Consider the following 18,164-nt stretch of genomic DNA (forward strand, 5'->3'; position numbering starts at 1 on the left):
GGAGATTAAAGGATGCATTTCAGTGCATTATAGTGGTTCAGGATAAACAGGAGACTGAGCGTGCATCATTTGGATGGAATAAAGGCCATAAGAGTGTCTTAACAAGAGCAGTAACATCCCCCCAGAGGGATTCTTCTCTCTACAATCCAGTAAGCAAAGGTTACGTGAAGATGCATTAGCCATCTGGGGCAGGGGGTGCTGTGCACAGCCAAGCGCTACAGAAGGCTCACACCAAAGTCACTGCTCTTCGGGGAGCTGGCCCTAAGGGGGTGCAGACGGCGGAGCGGCTCACTGTGCCATCACCTGCTCCTGGTGGCACGGAAGGCGCAGGAGCAGCAAAGCGCGATTCCCGTTTTGATACAGAAGTGTAGGAGCAAGGCGAGAAGTGCCACTGATCCACTGTTATTTATATTATGCCAGTAGCTTATGAGCAATAAAAATATCCAAGAACAATTTTGTACAAAAGATTCGCTGCTCGTTTGAGATACACGGCCACAACAGTGTGCTGCACCGCCTTACAAGAAAAGGCTCTGAGGTCTTCTCTGTAAAGTACAGAGTTCTTGAGGAGATGTATCAGGTCTCCTGGCAGGAAACAAATGCATTGCTTGAAAACGTGGAAGAGAGTTACAAATGGTTGAAAAATATATCTAAAAATGCCAAAAGTGATGTTTAATTGCCTCCATACCATTCAGTAGTGAAAAGTAAAAAATTAAATAAAACATAAAAAGGCCTTTACTACTTGCAAAACGTGAATGAGCAACGAGTGGGAACCTGAATTAATACACCAGTAACAAACTCACAATTGCCTGGAATTTGTCACTGTGACTATGTTGCACACAGCAGCCACCCTGGACACTGCAACACGGTCAGCCTGGAGCTCAGTGCCCACCAACTGAAAGCAAAAATTCCCACCCCCAGCACTGAGCAGAATTGTCTCCAAGCGTTAGGAGCAGAGAGCCCAGAACAGCGAGCATCGTTTTACACCCCAGGGAACGCAACCAGAGCTCACGAGCACTGGGGTTTTTCCACCCCCTCAGGGACCTCTTTCACAAAAGGGAGGCACAGACGTCTGATCCAAAGTCCCGTTGTAAAGAAGCCATTTGCCCATTTGGAGAAGCATCCCACCAGTAACCCAAGGCCGTGTCACAGCTGTCCCATTCAACAAGGCAAAAGATCCTGTCACATTTGTTGTCACCAATAGCAAAGAATTTGGTGCCAGGTCTGCAGAGAGAGATCCCATGACACAGGGCTAATGACAGGCTGATGGCACTGTGGCTTCACACGCTTTTAACCTAAGCCATCCATAGCCATTTTGACAGCATGCACAGCAGTAGACACCCTGGTAATATCCTCAAACACAAAAATGACAAACCAACTGACAAAGGCAAAGTTCCTTTGACTTCCAAGGCAAAAAAACTGCACAGCCCCAAACAGGTAGTAATTTTTTATAAGTATTTACCAATAGCTTCATCAGCAGATCCTATCTCTGGCAAGCTGACACTGCTCAGACCCACCATGTCGGTGACACACATCTTTTGACGTAGTCCTTGATTAGTCTGGCCAAGCTGCAGAGAAGAAACTGGTTGTTTTCAGAATTCAGGCACAAAGATGCCACCATCTGCCCCTCTGAACTTCACTGTCACTCTAAGTGACAAACAGCCTTCCTCATGCCTCTGCCCCAAAAGAGCTGCAAATCAAATGTTTTACATCCACAATAACCTTTACAGAAAAGCAAAAGGTTCAAGAGAAACTCTACAAACCATGCTAGCTTGAAGCTCAGTAATGACGAAATGGGAAGAAACAGGAATGAAGGGTCTAATTGCATCTCTCCAGAACTCACCCTCAATTCGTTACCTTGTGCTCAGTCTAGAACAGTTGACTTAGCAGGCAGTAATTTGACCTGGGACTAGATGCCTCTGTTTAAACAGACCTTCCTGGGAAATTAATGAAAAATATTCCTTATGTGAAAAATTGTGTGTTTTCCCTCTTATACTTTCCAAAGTCTTCAGGAGAGCAGTGGCAATACAAAGGAAAAGCATTTCTTGCAGACATCTTCAACCATGAATTCATACACACTTCCACCACCTCGTGACGCTGCCCCGTCCTTGCTTTCTCAGCACCCAGATTTGCTAACTTTGAAGTCATCTGGAAGGGTTTCACTCCATGGGCTCTCTCTCTGGATGGAGAAGAGAGAGTTGCAAGGCAAAGGAAAAAGATGGGAGTGGGATGAAGTAGGAGAGGGGACATTGTGCTTTGATGAAGAGGCAACTATACACAAGAAGTTCATTATATTTTACCTCACTGAAGACCTCTGTAATCCCTAAAGAATCAGGACTGCTTGTTGTTTGAATCATAGAATCAAGAATGGAAGTAGAAGGGACCTCAGAGCAGGGCGATCTAATCCAACACCTGCCTCCAGTGGAGTCAGGATCTTTATCTTTCTGCTAAATGTTTGTCAAACTTTGGCACTCTCCTTAGAAAGACACATTCTACTATTGCCCTGTCTTTAGTATTAGAAAGGAAAAAAATTATTTGTCTAATACGGAATTTAATTCCAGGAGTTTGCTTCACCATGGACATGGCCAGACTCTTTTCTTTGCAAAAGCCTCTTACTCACACACAGACTTAAGCCTCTTCCTCCAGCCTCAGTGTAGTCTTCTCTCCAGGTTAGATTAGCCTCAGTTCTTTTAAATCTTCCTAAATAGGCCATTTTACCTTTGCACACCTAAAACCCATGAAGGAGAATAGCTGTCACATCTTATATCCTGGTTTGCCTTCATAACAGGCACAATCCACTAAATTAATGGTTTTACATACAAAAGCCAAACCAGACTGATTAAACCCAAAAGAGAGCCCATTTAAAAGAGTCATTTATCCCCACATCTATTACTTTATAGTAGACATTGTTAAATGAAAGACTGGTTTATTAAGCCAATTTCATCAGGGAGGATGTTCATGTTTTCTATTTGATGAAAAAAATGAATACTTAAGGAGTAGACACTTTTCACAAGAGAAACATTTAAGTTGAAGACAAATACAAGCAGTTGTTAATGCAGGATTGCACCTTAAAAATACCTTACAGTAGGATTACTTTCTTGGGCATTTTGGAGAACAGGCGTGATTTGCTTTCCAGGATGGTATCCTTGCTTCTGAATTTGGGTAGCACATCCTCCAGATACTCTTCTTGCAAGACAGACAGTGATTTCATTTGCACAGTATCAAAGGGAGAGCAGAATTAATTATCTGACGTTCTGTAGTGTTGACAGAGCAAGAATTATGGAAGATATCTATGAAAATAAACACTGCCCTACCACCAGTAACAAATGATGTTCGATTTCTTTCCTTTTTTTTTTAAATCAGGAAATTACTTCTGCAATTTTTGCAATTGCTACTCCTTAGCCCTCATCTTTCATTGCAGAGGACAGTGTCATTACCCAGGCTATGAAGCATCACAGTCAATGTCAGTCTTCATAACATGTCACCAATGTCTTTATTGTTAGTATTATCTCTAATTTCTTTCATTGCCATGCAGAACTCATTCAAACCTGTGAAAACAAGCATTGCAAATTGAGACCTAGACTCAACCAGATAATTCATAACTCAGAAAAAAAGACCATAAAGATGGCATGCTGTAATAGTGTTGTATCAAAGGCGAAACAAAAAAAGAACCCTGCAGCACATTTCTACAGTTTCCGAATCAGCAAATGGATTTATTGGAAGCCTAAATGGTGCAGTTCATAGCCATTATACACCCAGACAGGTATGGTATGCAGTTATTTTAAAATTGGCCATTTATACATGCTGCTTTCCAGTTTGCACATGTATCTACAATGATTTTGCACATAGAACAAACCACTACGTAAGTCTGAAGTATTAAAATTGTGTTGTGAATACCACTCACAAATCAAAACTTTCCTCAATTGATCAAAAGGGAATCACAGGTTGCAGCTGTTATCTTGCCTTACTGTTTGAAATTTCTAGCCTGAATGTTATTGCCTTTAAATATTGAACGTTTGAAGGAAGACGTGAAGGTACATTTTTCATAAAAAGCATATCATAAATTAGGAGGTGAGGAAACTCTTTTCATCAAATATTTTGAGAGATGCTTCCCAGTCAGTTTGTTGTTTACTCTAAGTGATCATAAATAACATCGTCCACTCATTGGGCACAGGAGGTATCTCCGGAAGGCTGTCTTTGACCTCTGGCTGAAAGTTTCCTAGGCTGAAAAACAGTATGATTCAAGAATGGACGGCACAGAGCTTCTATGGCACACAGAATCTTATAATTATGTCCTGCAGAAGTAGAGGAAGAGTTGCAGTACAGCAAATACACTGGAACACAACAACAAGGTTACTATTTCTGACACACTATGTATTGCTATAAGAAACGGCCTCTGTTTGAAAAGCTTTACCCTCCCAGGTAACTGAGCTAACATCTCCTGCTAGTGTAACTGCACTTCAAAGAGAATAGCACCATGAGACCAGAGCTAGCGGGGAAAAATTTAGGATAACGCAAGTGTTAAACCCCAATTTTGATAATGCTTTGTGACAAATTTCAACCCATCCTTAGTAGTAGAGGTTTCAATTCATAATGGTGGTGCAGCTAACAGGAAGTTATCTGGATAGAGAGGGCATCAACCCCATGGCTCTCCTGCTACGGCAGACTCTTGGGGCTCATTTGCCCAGAGCACAACAGGGTGAAACTAGTAAAGCCTCTGAACAGTTTGCTCAGCCCTGAAAACAAAACTTCCTCTGCAGAAGGATTATGTGAACATGGATGTTTCCTGCTCGGACGGGACAACTGCACACATGTACTTCTGACCAAAGTGCATTGCAGGAAACTTCTAGTACAGAAGAAAACTCTTCTCCCCATCTATAAGGGTGCCAAGAACATTCCCTGATCCTGTACATTTGGCTGGCAGGGCTTACACCATCTACTCATTTCAATATATTTTTGTGAACTTATGACTACTTACTCATCCATTAAAAAACCAAAGCAATGTAAAACACCCAAAGCAGCAATCGAAAATTTCAAAGAATCTTGAAAGCAATGAGTGGCCTATTTCAGCTGTTTCATCAAGCCCATCCAAATTATGTTTTAACAGAACTAGAGAACGCAGATTTTTTTTTCTTTCTATTCACCTGCATCATGGCTGCTCATTCACCTTGTGCTGTTTTTGAAGATAAAGAGATCATTAAACAAGAGCAGCCTGTGTCTACCCTGACATTTCAAATGAATGGAAGTAACCTCACAAACATGCTTGCCGTGACAATGCCTTGACTGCAGCTCACACCCGAGCTAGTTTAAGATTAGCCAACTCAGATAATACTATCAGAGCAGCCATGGCAGTACCTAGCCCTACACATGCTAATCACCCACGCGCTTAACCTCCCAGGCCCACATGACTCGAACTAACCTTAGTAATAAGGCAGTAAGAAGGAAGATCGCTCATTCCTTTATTACATATGAGGAAACTGAGAGCTCTTAAGCTCTTCGTATCCATCCAAGTATTTAATAAGGATCTACAGTGACTGGGATTTCTAGGGAGGTTCAGAAAGAGCAGCCTTATCTGGAAAAAAAAAAACCAAAACACCAAACAAAAAACCAGCTGCCACCAGGAGTTCTTTGCGTCCCATCTTTCAGCACAGAGTAAGACAGTTGTCACTTCTTGTGGTGCTACTCACCCTTGTAGCAACGAGTTTCATCTGTTCTCACCTCCCCGTGTATCCGCTGGTCACAGGGACACAGCTCCCAGGGTGACTGCTCCTCCTCTTTGCCATTCCCTACCCTTCTTTGAGAGAAAAGCCAAGATTAAATATAGTTTTGTATTCAGATTTTGAAAGTGGACCCATGTCCACTGTCCCCTCACTTTAACCTCATCTGCTCATCACTTCATAAATATCAATCTACGGATCTTTGAATATGTCAAGATTTATATCCGTGCCGTCCCATGAGATTTAATGCCTCCTGAATGTTCATTCATCCTTACGCATCCCCTGGGGACAAAATCAGAGTCAGAGCACTATGAGAAGACTGACAGACGACCATTTTACAAAATTATTTTCAAGAGGAAAATGTCTGCAAAACATCTTGCAGACTTAAAAAAAAAAACTCACCAGTTCATGTTTCCTACAGTTCTGACAGGTTAGCCAAAGGTATTTTTATATATATATACACACACATTGCATATTTATGTATAATATTTTCATATTATGTTTTTCATATTAAATATTTTAATTGTTTTGATAAATATTTCTACATATAATTAGTTATTAATATCTTTAAAATTACATATATTATTTAAAGGCCATAGTTCAAAAAGCCAACCAGTTGGGGGGGGGGGGGGGGGAGGAGTAATTTTTACAGAAAGTGGCCTTTGCCCCTTCAAAGCTGGGTTTGCCTTCTGGAAACTTCCTTTTTGGTCTCTGAAAATTTCAAGAGTTAAACTTAACTTTGTACCTTCTCTATTAAAGGGAAAACTAAACATTTTCTTGGAAGACAGAGATTGTCTTTCTTAATGGCAGTGTAAGTACACATATCCTCAAAAACACCATTTTCTTCCAGATAGTCTGATCCTTCAATTTAACAAGTATTACTCAAAAAAGAAAACCCCTTTGTTTTTCATTTCTTTGGAGGACTTTGCCTGTATCAAAACTAGTTCCTTTTCTGCAGTACTGTTACCTAACCTCACATTCCCTGGCCAGTATTTGTGCACCTGTTATTCCTCTTTAGCCATAGGATACCTCACTTTTTCTTCCTTTCCTTAAAAGTGTTCTCCCACATCAGATTCCTTCGCAGTTTTATCTGCACCACTTCACAGCATGGTTTTATTCCTATGCATTTATCTTGTTCCTTTATAACTGCAACCTCCTCTAATTTCTACTTCCATACCTTTCATGTTCTCTAGTCCCATTTGTTTAACACCATTCCTTCCTTCCTTCCTCTGATTCCAGGCCCATTAGCCATCCAAACGCAATTTCTGTGAGGAACCAACAGTCACAGGCACAAAATCTCATCCCAGGAGATCTTACTTACCAACGGGGTTTATCCAGGTCTCCTTTCAGCAAAACCACAGTTTGCATTTTTGCTCCCTGATTTCTAAGCACCATCAGCACAGGATTGCATACGCTCGTCCAAACTGCTTGCAATTTCATATTCCAATTAACCGGACGTGGATCTGCAATGACTTTGTTTCTCCTTGCTTTCTCCGCATTAAAAGATGAGTAAATTATTCAGCCGTGCTGCTAACAAAGTGCAGGTGCCCCAATGCACGTTCCTGTATCTCTGCCAGCAACCTGGGCTGTTGCAGCCCCTGCAATAAGAGCCCAAATGTTAAGCTCGTATTATTATCCTCTCTTTTTCTTGCATAGCATAGAAATTGAGAGGTCTGCGTACCACCAGGCTAGCTTGAAATCTACAGTACAGTCCTCATTAGGTTTACACACTGACTTGCAAAAAAATATCTCTTGTGAGAAGTGGATTCCAGCCTTATCCCTGGAAGAATGTTCTAAGAAAGAGAAACTCCCACGCCTGAAGGACACGCACGTTCCTGTGAATGGACATTTGACTAGACAGGCTACAAGATGACCGAGTGCTCAAGCAGTCACATTAAATAGTGATATGATACAACAGCAAGTAAGTTCTTGGCCTTTATTTGAAGGCTTTTAACAGTTACAGTAAGAATTGTCATTGCAAACCAGGGATTTTTTTAAAAATTGAACAATAAAAGTTAAAAAAACATCCACAAGTCCACCTGCAAGTAAGACATGTTGGTACAGAAAGGAGATGTGAGCTTCTGCTTCTTCCATTCTGTTAATTTTTCAAATATCTGATAAAACTAAGATACTAAGAAAGGTCAGATGCTATCAGAGCTGTTCCAGCAGGCGAGCATTTAACAGCATATACTGTACCAGTGTAACAGAGTAGCTACGTTAAGTCTATGGGTTTGAGTTGGACTTATTGTTATTTTCTTCCCAAAAAGGACATTAAAAAACAGATTGTGCCAGGACATGCATAACAGTCATAAGTTGACTACATGAGTTTGTCCCCATTCTATTTATAACTCATCTTGGTAGCAAAGTAGTGATGTAAGCAACTAGAAATCTTAGCAGCATTTGACTTACCAGACTGCAGTTTCAATTTAGTTTTGTAATGCACGTCCACACATTCAGCAGTCTCACAAGGTGCACTAGCAGTATTTCTGACTCATCATTCTCTTAGCATAAAAGGATATTTGCTTGCTTTGCTAACAGAGATAAAAACCAACCTAATGCAACCCATCCGATGACCTGGGTGCTTCACAGTTCCACACGTGCAATCCTGTTAAAAAGAGACTCGAAGCAACCAGGTCCCAGTTGCGCAACTGGACTGCAAAGAGCAGGCGCTCGAGAAGTCCTCTTCAAATTCAGCCATGTACTATTGCCATCTTTTGCTTTGAGTTACTGGAATAACAGAATATTTAGAGTCGAAACAAATATGCTTCCAACCTCAAAGCAAGTAAGTAACGGTGAAGAAGATTTTATGTGCATCAAAACCCCCACTCTACGTCTGCACTTCTGTAGCCCAACCCCAGTTTTGCAATACCAGCAGGCAACGCCAGCAACGCCTGTTCTTTAGAATAAGGCATCCAGAGAGCACTTTGGGGGCAGGGAGGGTGTTCTCCAGCATGACAGAGAAGGCCTGCAGGTAACACTTCCAATTTCAAGGTTAGATACATCACATAAGCAGTGAAGACGGTGGTCTGAGCACACATGTGTGACAGTAACATTTAAGCTCATCTATGAAGCACACTTCAAATGAAACAAATCAACTAAGTTTACAGCCAATCTGCTCATAGACTGCTGACATGCAACTAACATCTTGTTTATAACTAATAACCAGCGTTTTAGCAGTTTTAAAACACTTTAAGCATACTGGAAGTCATGCTCTTCATATACAGCCCCATTTTCACAACCTTAGAAGGAGGAAGCCGACAATACACTCACATATCATCCACTTGTGGAAGGGGGAAGAAAACAAAACAAAAAAAACCCCCAAAATTCAAGCAATGGTTTCCCCCAGCACACTTCAAGGAAAGTTTCAACGTTACTGCTGCTCAAATGAGCAATGACTATAACTAGGACTGGAGAATGAAAGCTGATATTCCAGGTCCTGCAAGCTTCATCATGAAAACCATCACGAACTTTAGCTTTGCCTAATCGTATCTGAAAGCATGAGAGACTCCAGTAGACATGACACTCTTGAAATACAGAACTTTATTTAGAAACTGCTCAAAATAGAAAAACCCTGTCAAGAAAAATCCAAGTCAAATATGGTTTCTCAGTAAAATGGAGTTTTAGGGCAACAAAAGTCTAAAAGGCCACAAGAGAAATAGCACCACTGCAATTTTAAACAATGGCTAGATACTTGCATTTTTGGCATTCACTGAATTTGGGTTTTTCTCTGAATTTCACAAAGATTCATGCACTACACAACAATTACCATAAAATGCTCTCCTACACACATTTTAGGACAAGCTACCACCAGAAACAAATGAATACAAGCACAACAGGACTGATCAATCTCAGTAGTGAAGGGGGATCAGAAGTCTTGCAGGATCTTGCCAAACACAACAGGAATGAGGGGTATGATAGCAAAAAAAGGACAGTTAAGGAAAGTACTTTAAATATTAATATTTAAGTTAGTCTCAGTACTGTATTTTCTGCAATAACATTAGCTCTGTTAGCCAGCATCTTTTAGTTTTTACCCCAGAAGACTACTGAACTGGCAAGTATTATTATTAGACATGCCCTGGTTTGAAAGATTAAAAAAAAAGAAAGAAAATAGACAGAAAAATCATCATCCTCATGTGCTCAATTCATTTTCATTCTAAGATAGTTGCACAGTGCAAGTCCTGTTACAACTATTGGATTTGATCAGCATTCCTTGGGATTTGCAAGAGAAAAGAACAAGTGAGAAACCAAAAAGTATACCAACAAAAATAAAGAGGAACAGGACAACCAGAAACAAGAGCCAGGAAGGAAAATTACTTCTGAAGAACATTTTAGGCAGTAAGACTGGATGCCCTTTGTGGGTTTTTTTTGTTGTTGTTTGGTTTTTGTTTTTCTTACAGAAAACACAGTACATTTTGGCAAAGTCATTAGCCACAATGTCATAGAAAAAGCCTTTAGCACTCTTCAAGGTAATTTATGTGTCTCAGCTGTTCATACTCCCTCTAATCTTGTGACAGGCAACGTTAAGGCCTATTTCATCGAGAACTAATCACTTAGTAAGCAGCTTTACATAGGAATGGCGTTTTGTTTTAATAGCCCCTTTTGAGCACTTGCTGACAAAGTGAGATTGCCATGCAAGGCCTCTCAGACAGCAGTGAATGGAGTTAAACAAGCGTCTACCCCAATATGAAGCACATAAAATCTCCTGTCACATTACTTCAATTTGGCATATGGAAGCGTATTTTAAATACTCTTAAGGCATTTTATTATAATTTCTGTGCTGCAATTTCACATTAACTCAATCTTTCTGTGAGTCAGAGTCTTTAATTTCTCTACTACACACCACCTTAGATACAAAAAGAGTCTTCCCACAAACCAGTGTTTTACCAGCAAACCATTCTGCAACAAGTTCCAAATATTCAGCCTCTTGCTCCCTAAATATACCACCTAGATGTGAATACTGCTCTGCTACAAAGTGAGAAAGAGCTCCTAACTCAAACCCACTGTAAAAAGTGAAACTTCCGCAAAGTGCACTTTAAGAAGAGGTACTTTTTTTGCTTATGAAAAGAAACCAGTGAGTCCTCTAAGAATAAAGTGGAGTATTTTACAGTTAAGCACATGATCTGGGGCAAAGAATTCTGATGTTGCTGCTCTGCTGGTACAGTATGTGGTCTGTTAATACTCTTCTTGTTCCTCCTGCGGTGCTCCTTCGTCAGGTATCACAAAGCCTTCCTGAAGGGAAAGAAAACAAGTGCTTTAATGAAAATCTAATGTCAAACCAGTTCCTGGCTACTATGTATGCTTTTTCCCCCCAGCCTTTTACTTAGGATAGATACCCTTAAGTCACCTTTTACAGTGTCAAGATAGCTTACGAGTTATTTTCCTCATCTGATCTATTCATTAGAAACTCTTCATGAAAGGCTAACCTTGTTTGCTGCCTGACTATAATTATGATATCTGTTCCTTTATTACAGGAAAAAGCTAGGCCATAAACCTAAAGGAAAAAAAAAAAAAAAACCAAACTAGAAATAGAGGGAGCCCTGGAAAGCAAACCAGCTTCCAATTACAAGAGGAGGGAGGAACTATGCAATACAATTTATACCAGATTACTTACATCTGTGGCATAAAGAATTTCCACAATCCTCTGCAACACTGGATCATTCTCCCCTTCATTCTCCTGGCAGATCAATTCAATGTTTCTCAATTTGCCAAAGTAGAAGTCTCTCTCTTTCTCCAGATCTTCAACAGTAAGTTTCAATACATTGATCTGCCAAAGAGTGTCAATAATAATTTATCCACTGAAGAGAGAATTCAGTAGTATCGATTCAAAAGGCAGGAGCCCCAAAGTTCTCAGAAGGGTGTTAACATGCAAAGCACTTAAGAAGTAATGAAGATGGGGGGAAGGGGGGACTGTGAGGGAAGGAAAAGGTCTATTTATCAATATGTAATATTATTACCATAACAAACACCCAGCCCAACACATGCAATACGCTGGGAAATTCTAAAGGTTTATTACATGAAATAGGTAAAGCGCTAACTGCCTGCAGTTTTCTTTGCTAACACATTTTTTCAAGACAACTCTCACACTGATGGCAGTTTTAGTTGTACTACATTCAGTATTTCAGTGAAGTAGCAGCTGCTCATAGCTCAGTTGGAATGCTGTGATAGCTGCAACACAGCTGTGGAAATACTTAAAAACAATGCTATGTGTGATATGGCACATACTAGGTTTAAATGTCTAGATACTCATGTACCACTGAAGGGGTTTTGCTCCTATCAGGAGAGCAAGACCATTATAATGAAGGCTTCCGATTAAGTGATTTGAAATGAGCTTACTAGATCTGGATCTTTTTCTTCCATTTGTCTGACCAGTCATTTCATGCTATTAAAAAAAAAAATCTGCACATAAATCTATAAAGAGGCAATTTTGGTCAACGCACCTGCTCAATCAATCCTGCTGATTCATCGTCTCCTGCAGCCTTTTTGACCATTCCAGTACCAGCTTTCGGAGTTGCTGCGGTCCGCTGTGTAACAATGGGCCTCTGTGGGGCTGCAAGATTAATTCAGTGTTAGTTCCTCTCAGAACATCTTTCTTCCTCCTATAACAGTACTATCCCCCTTCCAAACATGCTTAGGCATGCATGTAAGAATTTGAAAATATGTTCCTTCCTTCTTCTTGACTCCATGCAACGTGTCCTTTTTTTTTTTGGCATGTGTTGGCACCAATCCTTTGACTTTTCTCTTTTAGAGAGGATTATTCTTTCTGTAGTTTCCAGATAACCGGATACTACAGGATGACTCAGTGTTTGAAGCTTAGCATCTCTGAAACAAGATGCAAAATACTGTAATTTCATACACTGATTTTAAATAGCAACCCAGTCTTATTTTCCCCAGAGTTTTTAATGATCTAGATAATCTTTTAACTATTTTCTCTACCTGCACTGCTAGAACTGAGAGATTTCTTGGGTTTGTTCACAACTGGAGCAACAAGGTTTGGTGCTACTGTCTCTTGGCCTTGTCGGGCAGCAACAGGATCATACTCCTTCCCATCATAGTTTGCATCAAAAAATTTTTTGAACCATTGAACAAATTCAAAGTTGTCCTGAAATTTTCCTTTCACTAGTTTGTCCACAGGAATTATCTGGAGGGGAAAAAAAAAAGTCAAACTCTTATTAAGGGTAAAGAACCTCTCCCTCTCTTTTTATATGAAGTTTTATCTTTGTCCAGTCTAGAGAAAATCATCCTTGAACATAACTGTCAAATAATAGGATTGTTGCTAATAATTGGAACTAAAAACAAATTATGCTTTCATTGTGAGGGTCCAAATAATTTTAAATAATTCTGCAGCAAGGTTTCTGCTACACCAAGTTTCAACAAAAAACTTCTTTCTGTAAATTTGAAGCTGGCTCATCCAGTGCTAGGTTTCATGAATCTGAACTGCTGACCAGTTTCATAGACTGCTAACACATACAACAAGATCTAAACATCGACTTTTTAGTAGATTACAATTACAGTTTCTTTAGAATGAGGAGTGTAAGTGAAGATTATTAAAAAGATGCAGCAAATTGTGAAGTCTTGTCTGTAGGCCATAAGCTGAGAGTCCATGACCCAGCAGGAGCCATTGTCATTACGTGATCATTTGGCATTTGGCTGCCCAAGCTGCTTTCCCCAAGCAGAAGACCGATGGTGTGCTGAAGCTGCTAGCCAACACGGACTGAGACGCCGTCTTAAAGACAGGAAAAAGCTTTAACACAGAAGTGTTCTGCATCATACCAAACATGCTGTCAGCAATTATTACCTAGATAAAACACCCTTTCATAAGCATAACTATAATTCAATCTGAAAAAGGTCTTTTTCGCAGATCTCATTTTCACTAGCTTAAAATTACTTATGCTTGTAAAGAGGAATTTGAAATCCTTAGGACTACTATACCAGTAGGTTACAGGAACATATCTGGTACAAAGATGGTTCAAACAGGAAGTTCAAGTAAACCTTATCTCACAGAAATTTCAGTATTACTCTGTGCTACATAAGTTGCACAGAATTAAAGCGGAAAAGTTCATCTCATCATTAAGAACTGGAAACCTAACCTCAGCAGGAGTAAAGCTGATATTGTCCTAAATCAAGTGAGGACCCCAGTGCAAACCAAAACCAAGAGTTTTGTGATTTACGGACCAAAAGCAAACCCTGTTCCCAGATTTTTTCAGCTCTAAATCTGAAAGTACATTCCATTTCCTTCGACATTAAGAGCACAGAGAACCAGTTACAACCCAGCTTACTTTGTCAACACCCATTCGTTTAAAACCTGCTTGTAGGACTTTGAAGTTTTGAATGTACTCATGTTCCAATTTTGCTTGAAACTTCACTTTCTTGAGCGCTACAGAACCTGGGAAGAGCATGTCCATAAACTGACAGTATGCAGCACCTGCCAAAAGAAAAAGAATACAAATCCTACGATGAATCAAGTCCACTCACTAGCCTACGTAAGTTACTTTTTAGTCAGATCAGCAAACTGACCTGACTCATTCCTCAGCTACACAATCCCTTAAAGGCAACAAAAGCAAGAAAACAGGAACCTTCAGTGTCCTGTTTTGGTGCAGCATGGCCATAAATAAGCTCAAGTGAGCTACAGAACCAAACTTTTGGGTTCATGACTTGAACTCTTATGAAGAGCAATATTACCTCCATAATTTCAAGAGAAAAAAAAAAATCCAATGAGTAGTTTGACTTTCCTTTCTTCATGGGTATCAGTACAAGCCTGAGATGTTACATGTGTCCAACAGGCACAGAAGCTACTCTTATCAACACTGACAGAACTAAACTAGAAAAATAATTATTCTAAAAGTTGTATTTAATTACTATGAAAATAGTGATACATTTACTTGCTACAAACAGAACCTATATGCAATTCAAGGTGCCCTCAAAGGTAAGAGGCCAAATTAAGCTGCCTTAATCAAAGAATTTAAATGAGACAGCATTTCTTTCTATTAATTTTAAATCCTTCGTGTCCTTCAATTCAGCTCTTACTGTAATAAGAGCAAAAGAGGGATTCAGTTCAGCCACAAAGAGTACACAACCACCTCCAAAAAATTACCTTTTGCAGAATATACACACCCATTTAAAAGAAAAAAAGATATTTTTAAACTATATCCTCACTCTGCAGTGATGATATGCAACTGTCTGCCAGTGAAAACACAAATACAACATTCTGAGCATTATTCCCCCCACCAATATCAATGGAGAGTAATGGCAACCTTAACCTAACACAAACAGCTACACAACAAGCTTTTGTGAGATAACTAGAGGCCAAGAAATAACACATTATGGTGTTGCCTTAAACTAGTCTTAGAATGGTTTGGGTTGGAAGTGACCTCAAAGATCATCTAGTTCCAACCCCCCTGCCGCCAGCAGGGACACCCTCCACTAGACCACGTTGCCCAAAGCCTCATCCAACCTGGTCTTAAACACTTCCAGGGATGGGGCATCCACAACCTCTCTGGGCAACCTGTGCCAGTGCCTCACCACTCTAACAGTAAAGAATTTCTTTCTAACATCTAATCTAAATCAACCCTCCTTCAGCTTATTCAGTCTATTCATCTCAGCCACAGGTAACAAAGTCTTATATTATTCACTTCCTGTCAAGATATTTTGCAGATCTTTGGGGGTCCCACTTTCACCTGCTACTAGAAGACTGCTGCTCGTCCACTGGCGCAAATGAAAAAAAAACAGCCACAAAATCTTGCTGTTTGATCTCCAACTTGCTGAAGAGCTGCAATGCCCAGATCAAAAATAGATGACTTGCCAGAAATCAGCGTTTTGCTAACTATTGGCAGTCCGAGCAATACACATGATTTAAAAAAAAAAGGAAAGAGATTGCAACATAAGCCAAAGGTCGTCTTTTGTGCATTTATGCAACCTCAAACTGTTGCTGTCACTACTGCCCTTGCCAAAGGTAGCAAAGCAAGCTTGGAAACTTCTGCTTTCACATGACTATGACAGACAGCGAAAGCCACTTCCATACCTGCAGAGGCATGAAGTATTTTTGCAGACACGGGAAAGGGACATTACTCAGCACATACCACATCAACAGGTCTCAGCCTTTTCCTGAAAACAGGTGAGCTGAAATTCTGCAGAGCAGGCACTAATTATCCTCACTTCTTGAGACAGAGCTCTCGCAGCATTCAAGACCACACCAATTTTAAGCAAAACTTCTCAGCCGTATAAATCAATGCTGCACACAACAGGTTAACCTGCCTATCTAAAAGCAGACAGTGTTTATCATTTTCCTTACTTCTGTGGTTGTAGATCTTTAGTTCCTTCACCCTTACAGTTTTTCTCCATCATCTCACTAGACAAAAGCCACTACAAATACCCGTCAGATGTCTATTTTAAGTTCCCTGCTTCTCTGTAATCTTTGTCAATGTTTCTTCCACAGACTCACCCACAGGTTGCATTGACAGTCCCAAACTTATTTTAAATTTCTTCCTCCTTTTATTCCACTTCCAATTTCCACATCTCATTCTGTGAGCAACACCTTATCTCAAAGTGATTGCACAAGCTGCACTTCTACTTTTCACCAAGTCGCTTTCACCTGCCTATTGCAGCTGTCCAAATCACCATCTTTTACCTAGGCTGCATTTTTAGCCTTGGGTTTTTTTCAGCTTTTACTCCATAAACTATTATCTTTTATTCGCCTCTACAAGCCTCCTCCCACACACACACTCCTGCCTATGACGACACTTGACTCCATTTCTGTACCACAATCACTTCCCCTTTTCTGCCTACAACTCTATCCGAGATTCAGCTTTGCTAAAGTCAGCTCAAGCCAAAGCAAGCTGGGGTGACACAGAGCGACAGGCTCCTTTACCATAAGGAGTTACAAAGTTCTGAAGGTGAAGCGTCACCAGTATGCCTTCCTCACGCTGCTCCTTCTGCCCATCAGCAATCTTTCAGGCACCTCCCAAATCTCCCAGTAGTTCTCTTCCATAAGAAATCATATTTGTTTACACTTGTTACTACATTTGTACAACTTACTCTATCCATCAAGACTAAATGCTTAATTCCTCATTGGAAAACACCCTCTCCGAAGTCTTTTTTTCACATTAACCTCCATTCTTCTAGGCTGCAGTGAGGCAGAAGAATATGTCTTTTCATTATGCTTACATTATTAACAACAATTTCAATAAAACTCTAACCATAACCAGGTTACAACACTGACCATGAATCTCTTCATACCAAGAATTTGGCCAACAGCGTTGCTATAGAGGACCAGCACAGACGGTTCCCACGGTGCAGTTGTACCTCTACAGAACTAGGGTGCACATCAAATTTGGAACTTCCCTCACGCTGAGCCCCCTTACCTGAGCATAGCTGTTCAATCTTTGTCAGCGTCAGCTGCAGAGACTCATTGATCCACGCGAGCATGTCATGTCGACTCAAGTTATCGCTAGTCACTGAAGTAGAATACACATTAACTGCCATTTTCTGAAAGACAGAACCAAAGGCGTAAGTACCAAAAGCGTTAATGCCGTTTTCATCACTTGCATTAAGACACGCTCACTGGGCTGCAGGTGGAAGCGCTTCCCTTTGCGCCTTCACGACACAACAGCCGAGCGGAACGTGATGCACAGGAAAAGCAAAGAAGCTGCCGCTGCTAACAGCTGGGAGAGCTTTATTTCATCACAACTGGGAAGGACACGGATTCGTGCCTTTTGAGGAAAAATTAACACCAAGGCACTCACATGGAAACTCTGATGAAAGGAATCACAGCTGCGGCAAGTTATTCATCCCTCTCATCCACGCCAACCGAGCACGGCAGGAATACTTCCTGGTCGACCACGGTATCTCTCCAGGGAGAAATACCGAGCGGCCGGTCCCCGCCCAGCCCCGCCGGCACAAAGCGGAGCCGCCGCTCTCGCTGCCCGGCCGCAGAGCCCCGGTGCAGCTGCCGCCGGGCAGGGCCGGCCGCGCCGCACGCCCCCGCCGCGGGCGGGGCACGGCACGGCCCGGCCCGCACCCCCCTCCCCCGCCACCGCCGCGCCTTCCTCCCACCGCCACAGCGGGCGCTCCGCTCCGCTCCGTTCCGCCGCCGCCTCCCGCCGCGGGGCTCCGCGGCATCCCGCACCCGCGGAGGGGCGCGCCCGGGGCAGGCGCGGCCCGGCCCTGCAGGCCTCACGCCGGTCTCCTCACAGCCCGCCGGGCACCAGCCCGCCCCGCCCGGCCCGGCCCGGCCGCTCCCCGAGCCCGGGCCCGCCTCCCCGCCCGCCCGCCTGCCGCCGGTGCCCCCGCCGCCGCCTCAGCGCCGCGGCCCGGCCCGTTACCTGCCCCGCTCTCGCCCCGTCTCCTCCGCGTTCAAACCGGCCCCGCCCGCCCTGCCCGGGACCACGTCACTCGCACGCTACGCGCTCGCGTCACTCGTACGTCACGACGGTTGTAGCGAGCGCCGCTCGTCGG

At 41.9% G+C, this 18,164-nt stretch overlaps 1 protein-coding gene and 1 long non-coding RNA gene across 4 annotated transcripts; both read right to left on the reverse strand.

Moving 5' to 3' along the window:
- Positions 1–3,343: 3,343 nt before the first annotated feature.
- LOC142604076 (uncharacterized) lies at positions 3,344–7,205 on the reverse strand. Its single transcript, XR_012837968.1, has 5 exons — positions 7,036–7,205; positions 5,685–5,996; positions 5,417–5,569; positions 3,966–4,221; positions 3,344–3,545 (listed from the first exon to the last, which is right to left on the reverse strand). It is a non-coding gene; the product is annotated as an uncharacterized LOC142604076 (long non-coding RNA).
- Positions 7,206–7,636: 431 nt separating this feature from the next.
- MAPRE1 (microtubule associated protein RP/EB family member 1) lies at positions 7,637–18,160 on the reverse strand. 3 transcript variants are annotated; one of them, XM_075768220.1, is made up of 7 exons: positions 18,032–18,160; positions 17,072–17,195; positions 13,991–14,136; positions 12,648–12,852; positions 12,152–12,261; positions 11,326–11,478; positions 7,637–10,943 (listed from the first exon to the last, which is right to left on the reverse strand). In XM_075768220.1, the coding sequence occupies exons 2-7, from the start codon at positions 17,190–17,192 to the stop codon at positions 10,887–10,889; spliced, it is 792 nt and encodes a 263-aa protein (XP_075624335.1). In that variant the 5' UTR covers positions 17,193–17,195; positions 18,032–18,160; the 3' UTR covers positions 7,637–10,886. The 3 variants fall into 3 exon arrangements, with proteins under 3 accessions (XP_075624335.1, XP_075624337.1, XP_075624336.1); XM_075768222.1 differs by having other exon boundaries at positions 18,036–18,098; XM_075768221.1 differs by lacking the exon at positions 18,032–18,160 and adding an exon at positions 17,453–17,686.
- Between the last annotated feature and the right edge of the window lie 4 nt (positions 18,161–18,164).

The sequence above is a fragment of the Balearica regulorum genome, chromosome 16 (assembly GCF_011004875.1).
Source record: "Balearica regulorum gibbericeps isolate bBalReg1 chromosome 16, bBalReg1.pri, whole genome shotgun sequence".
Lineage (NCBI taxonomy): Eukaryota > Metazoa > Chordata > Aves > Gruiformes > Gruidae > Balearica > Balearica regulorum.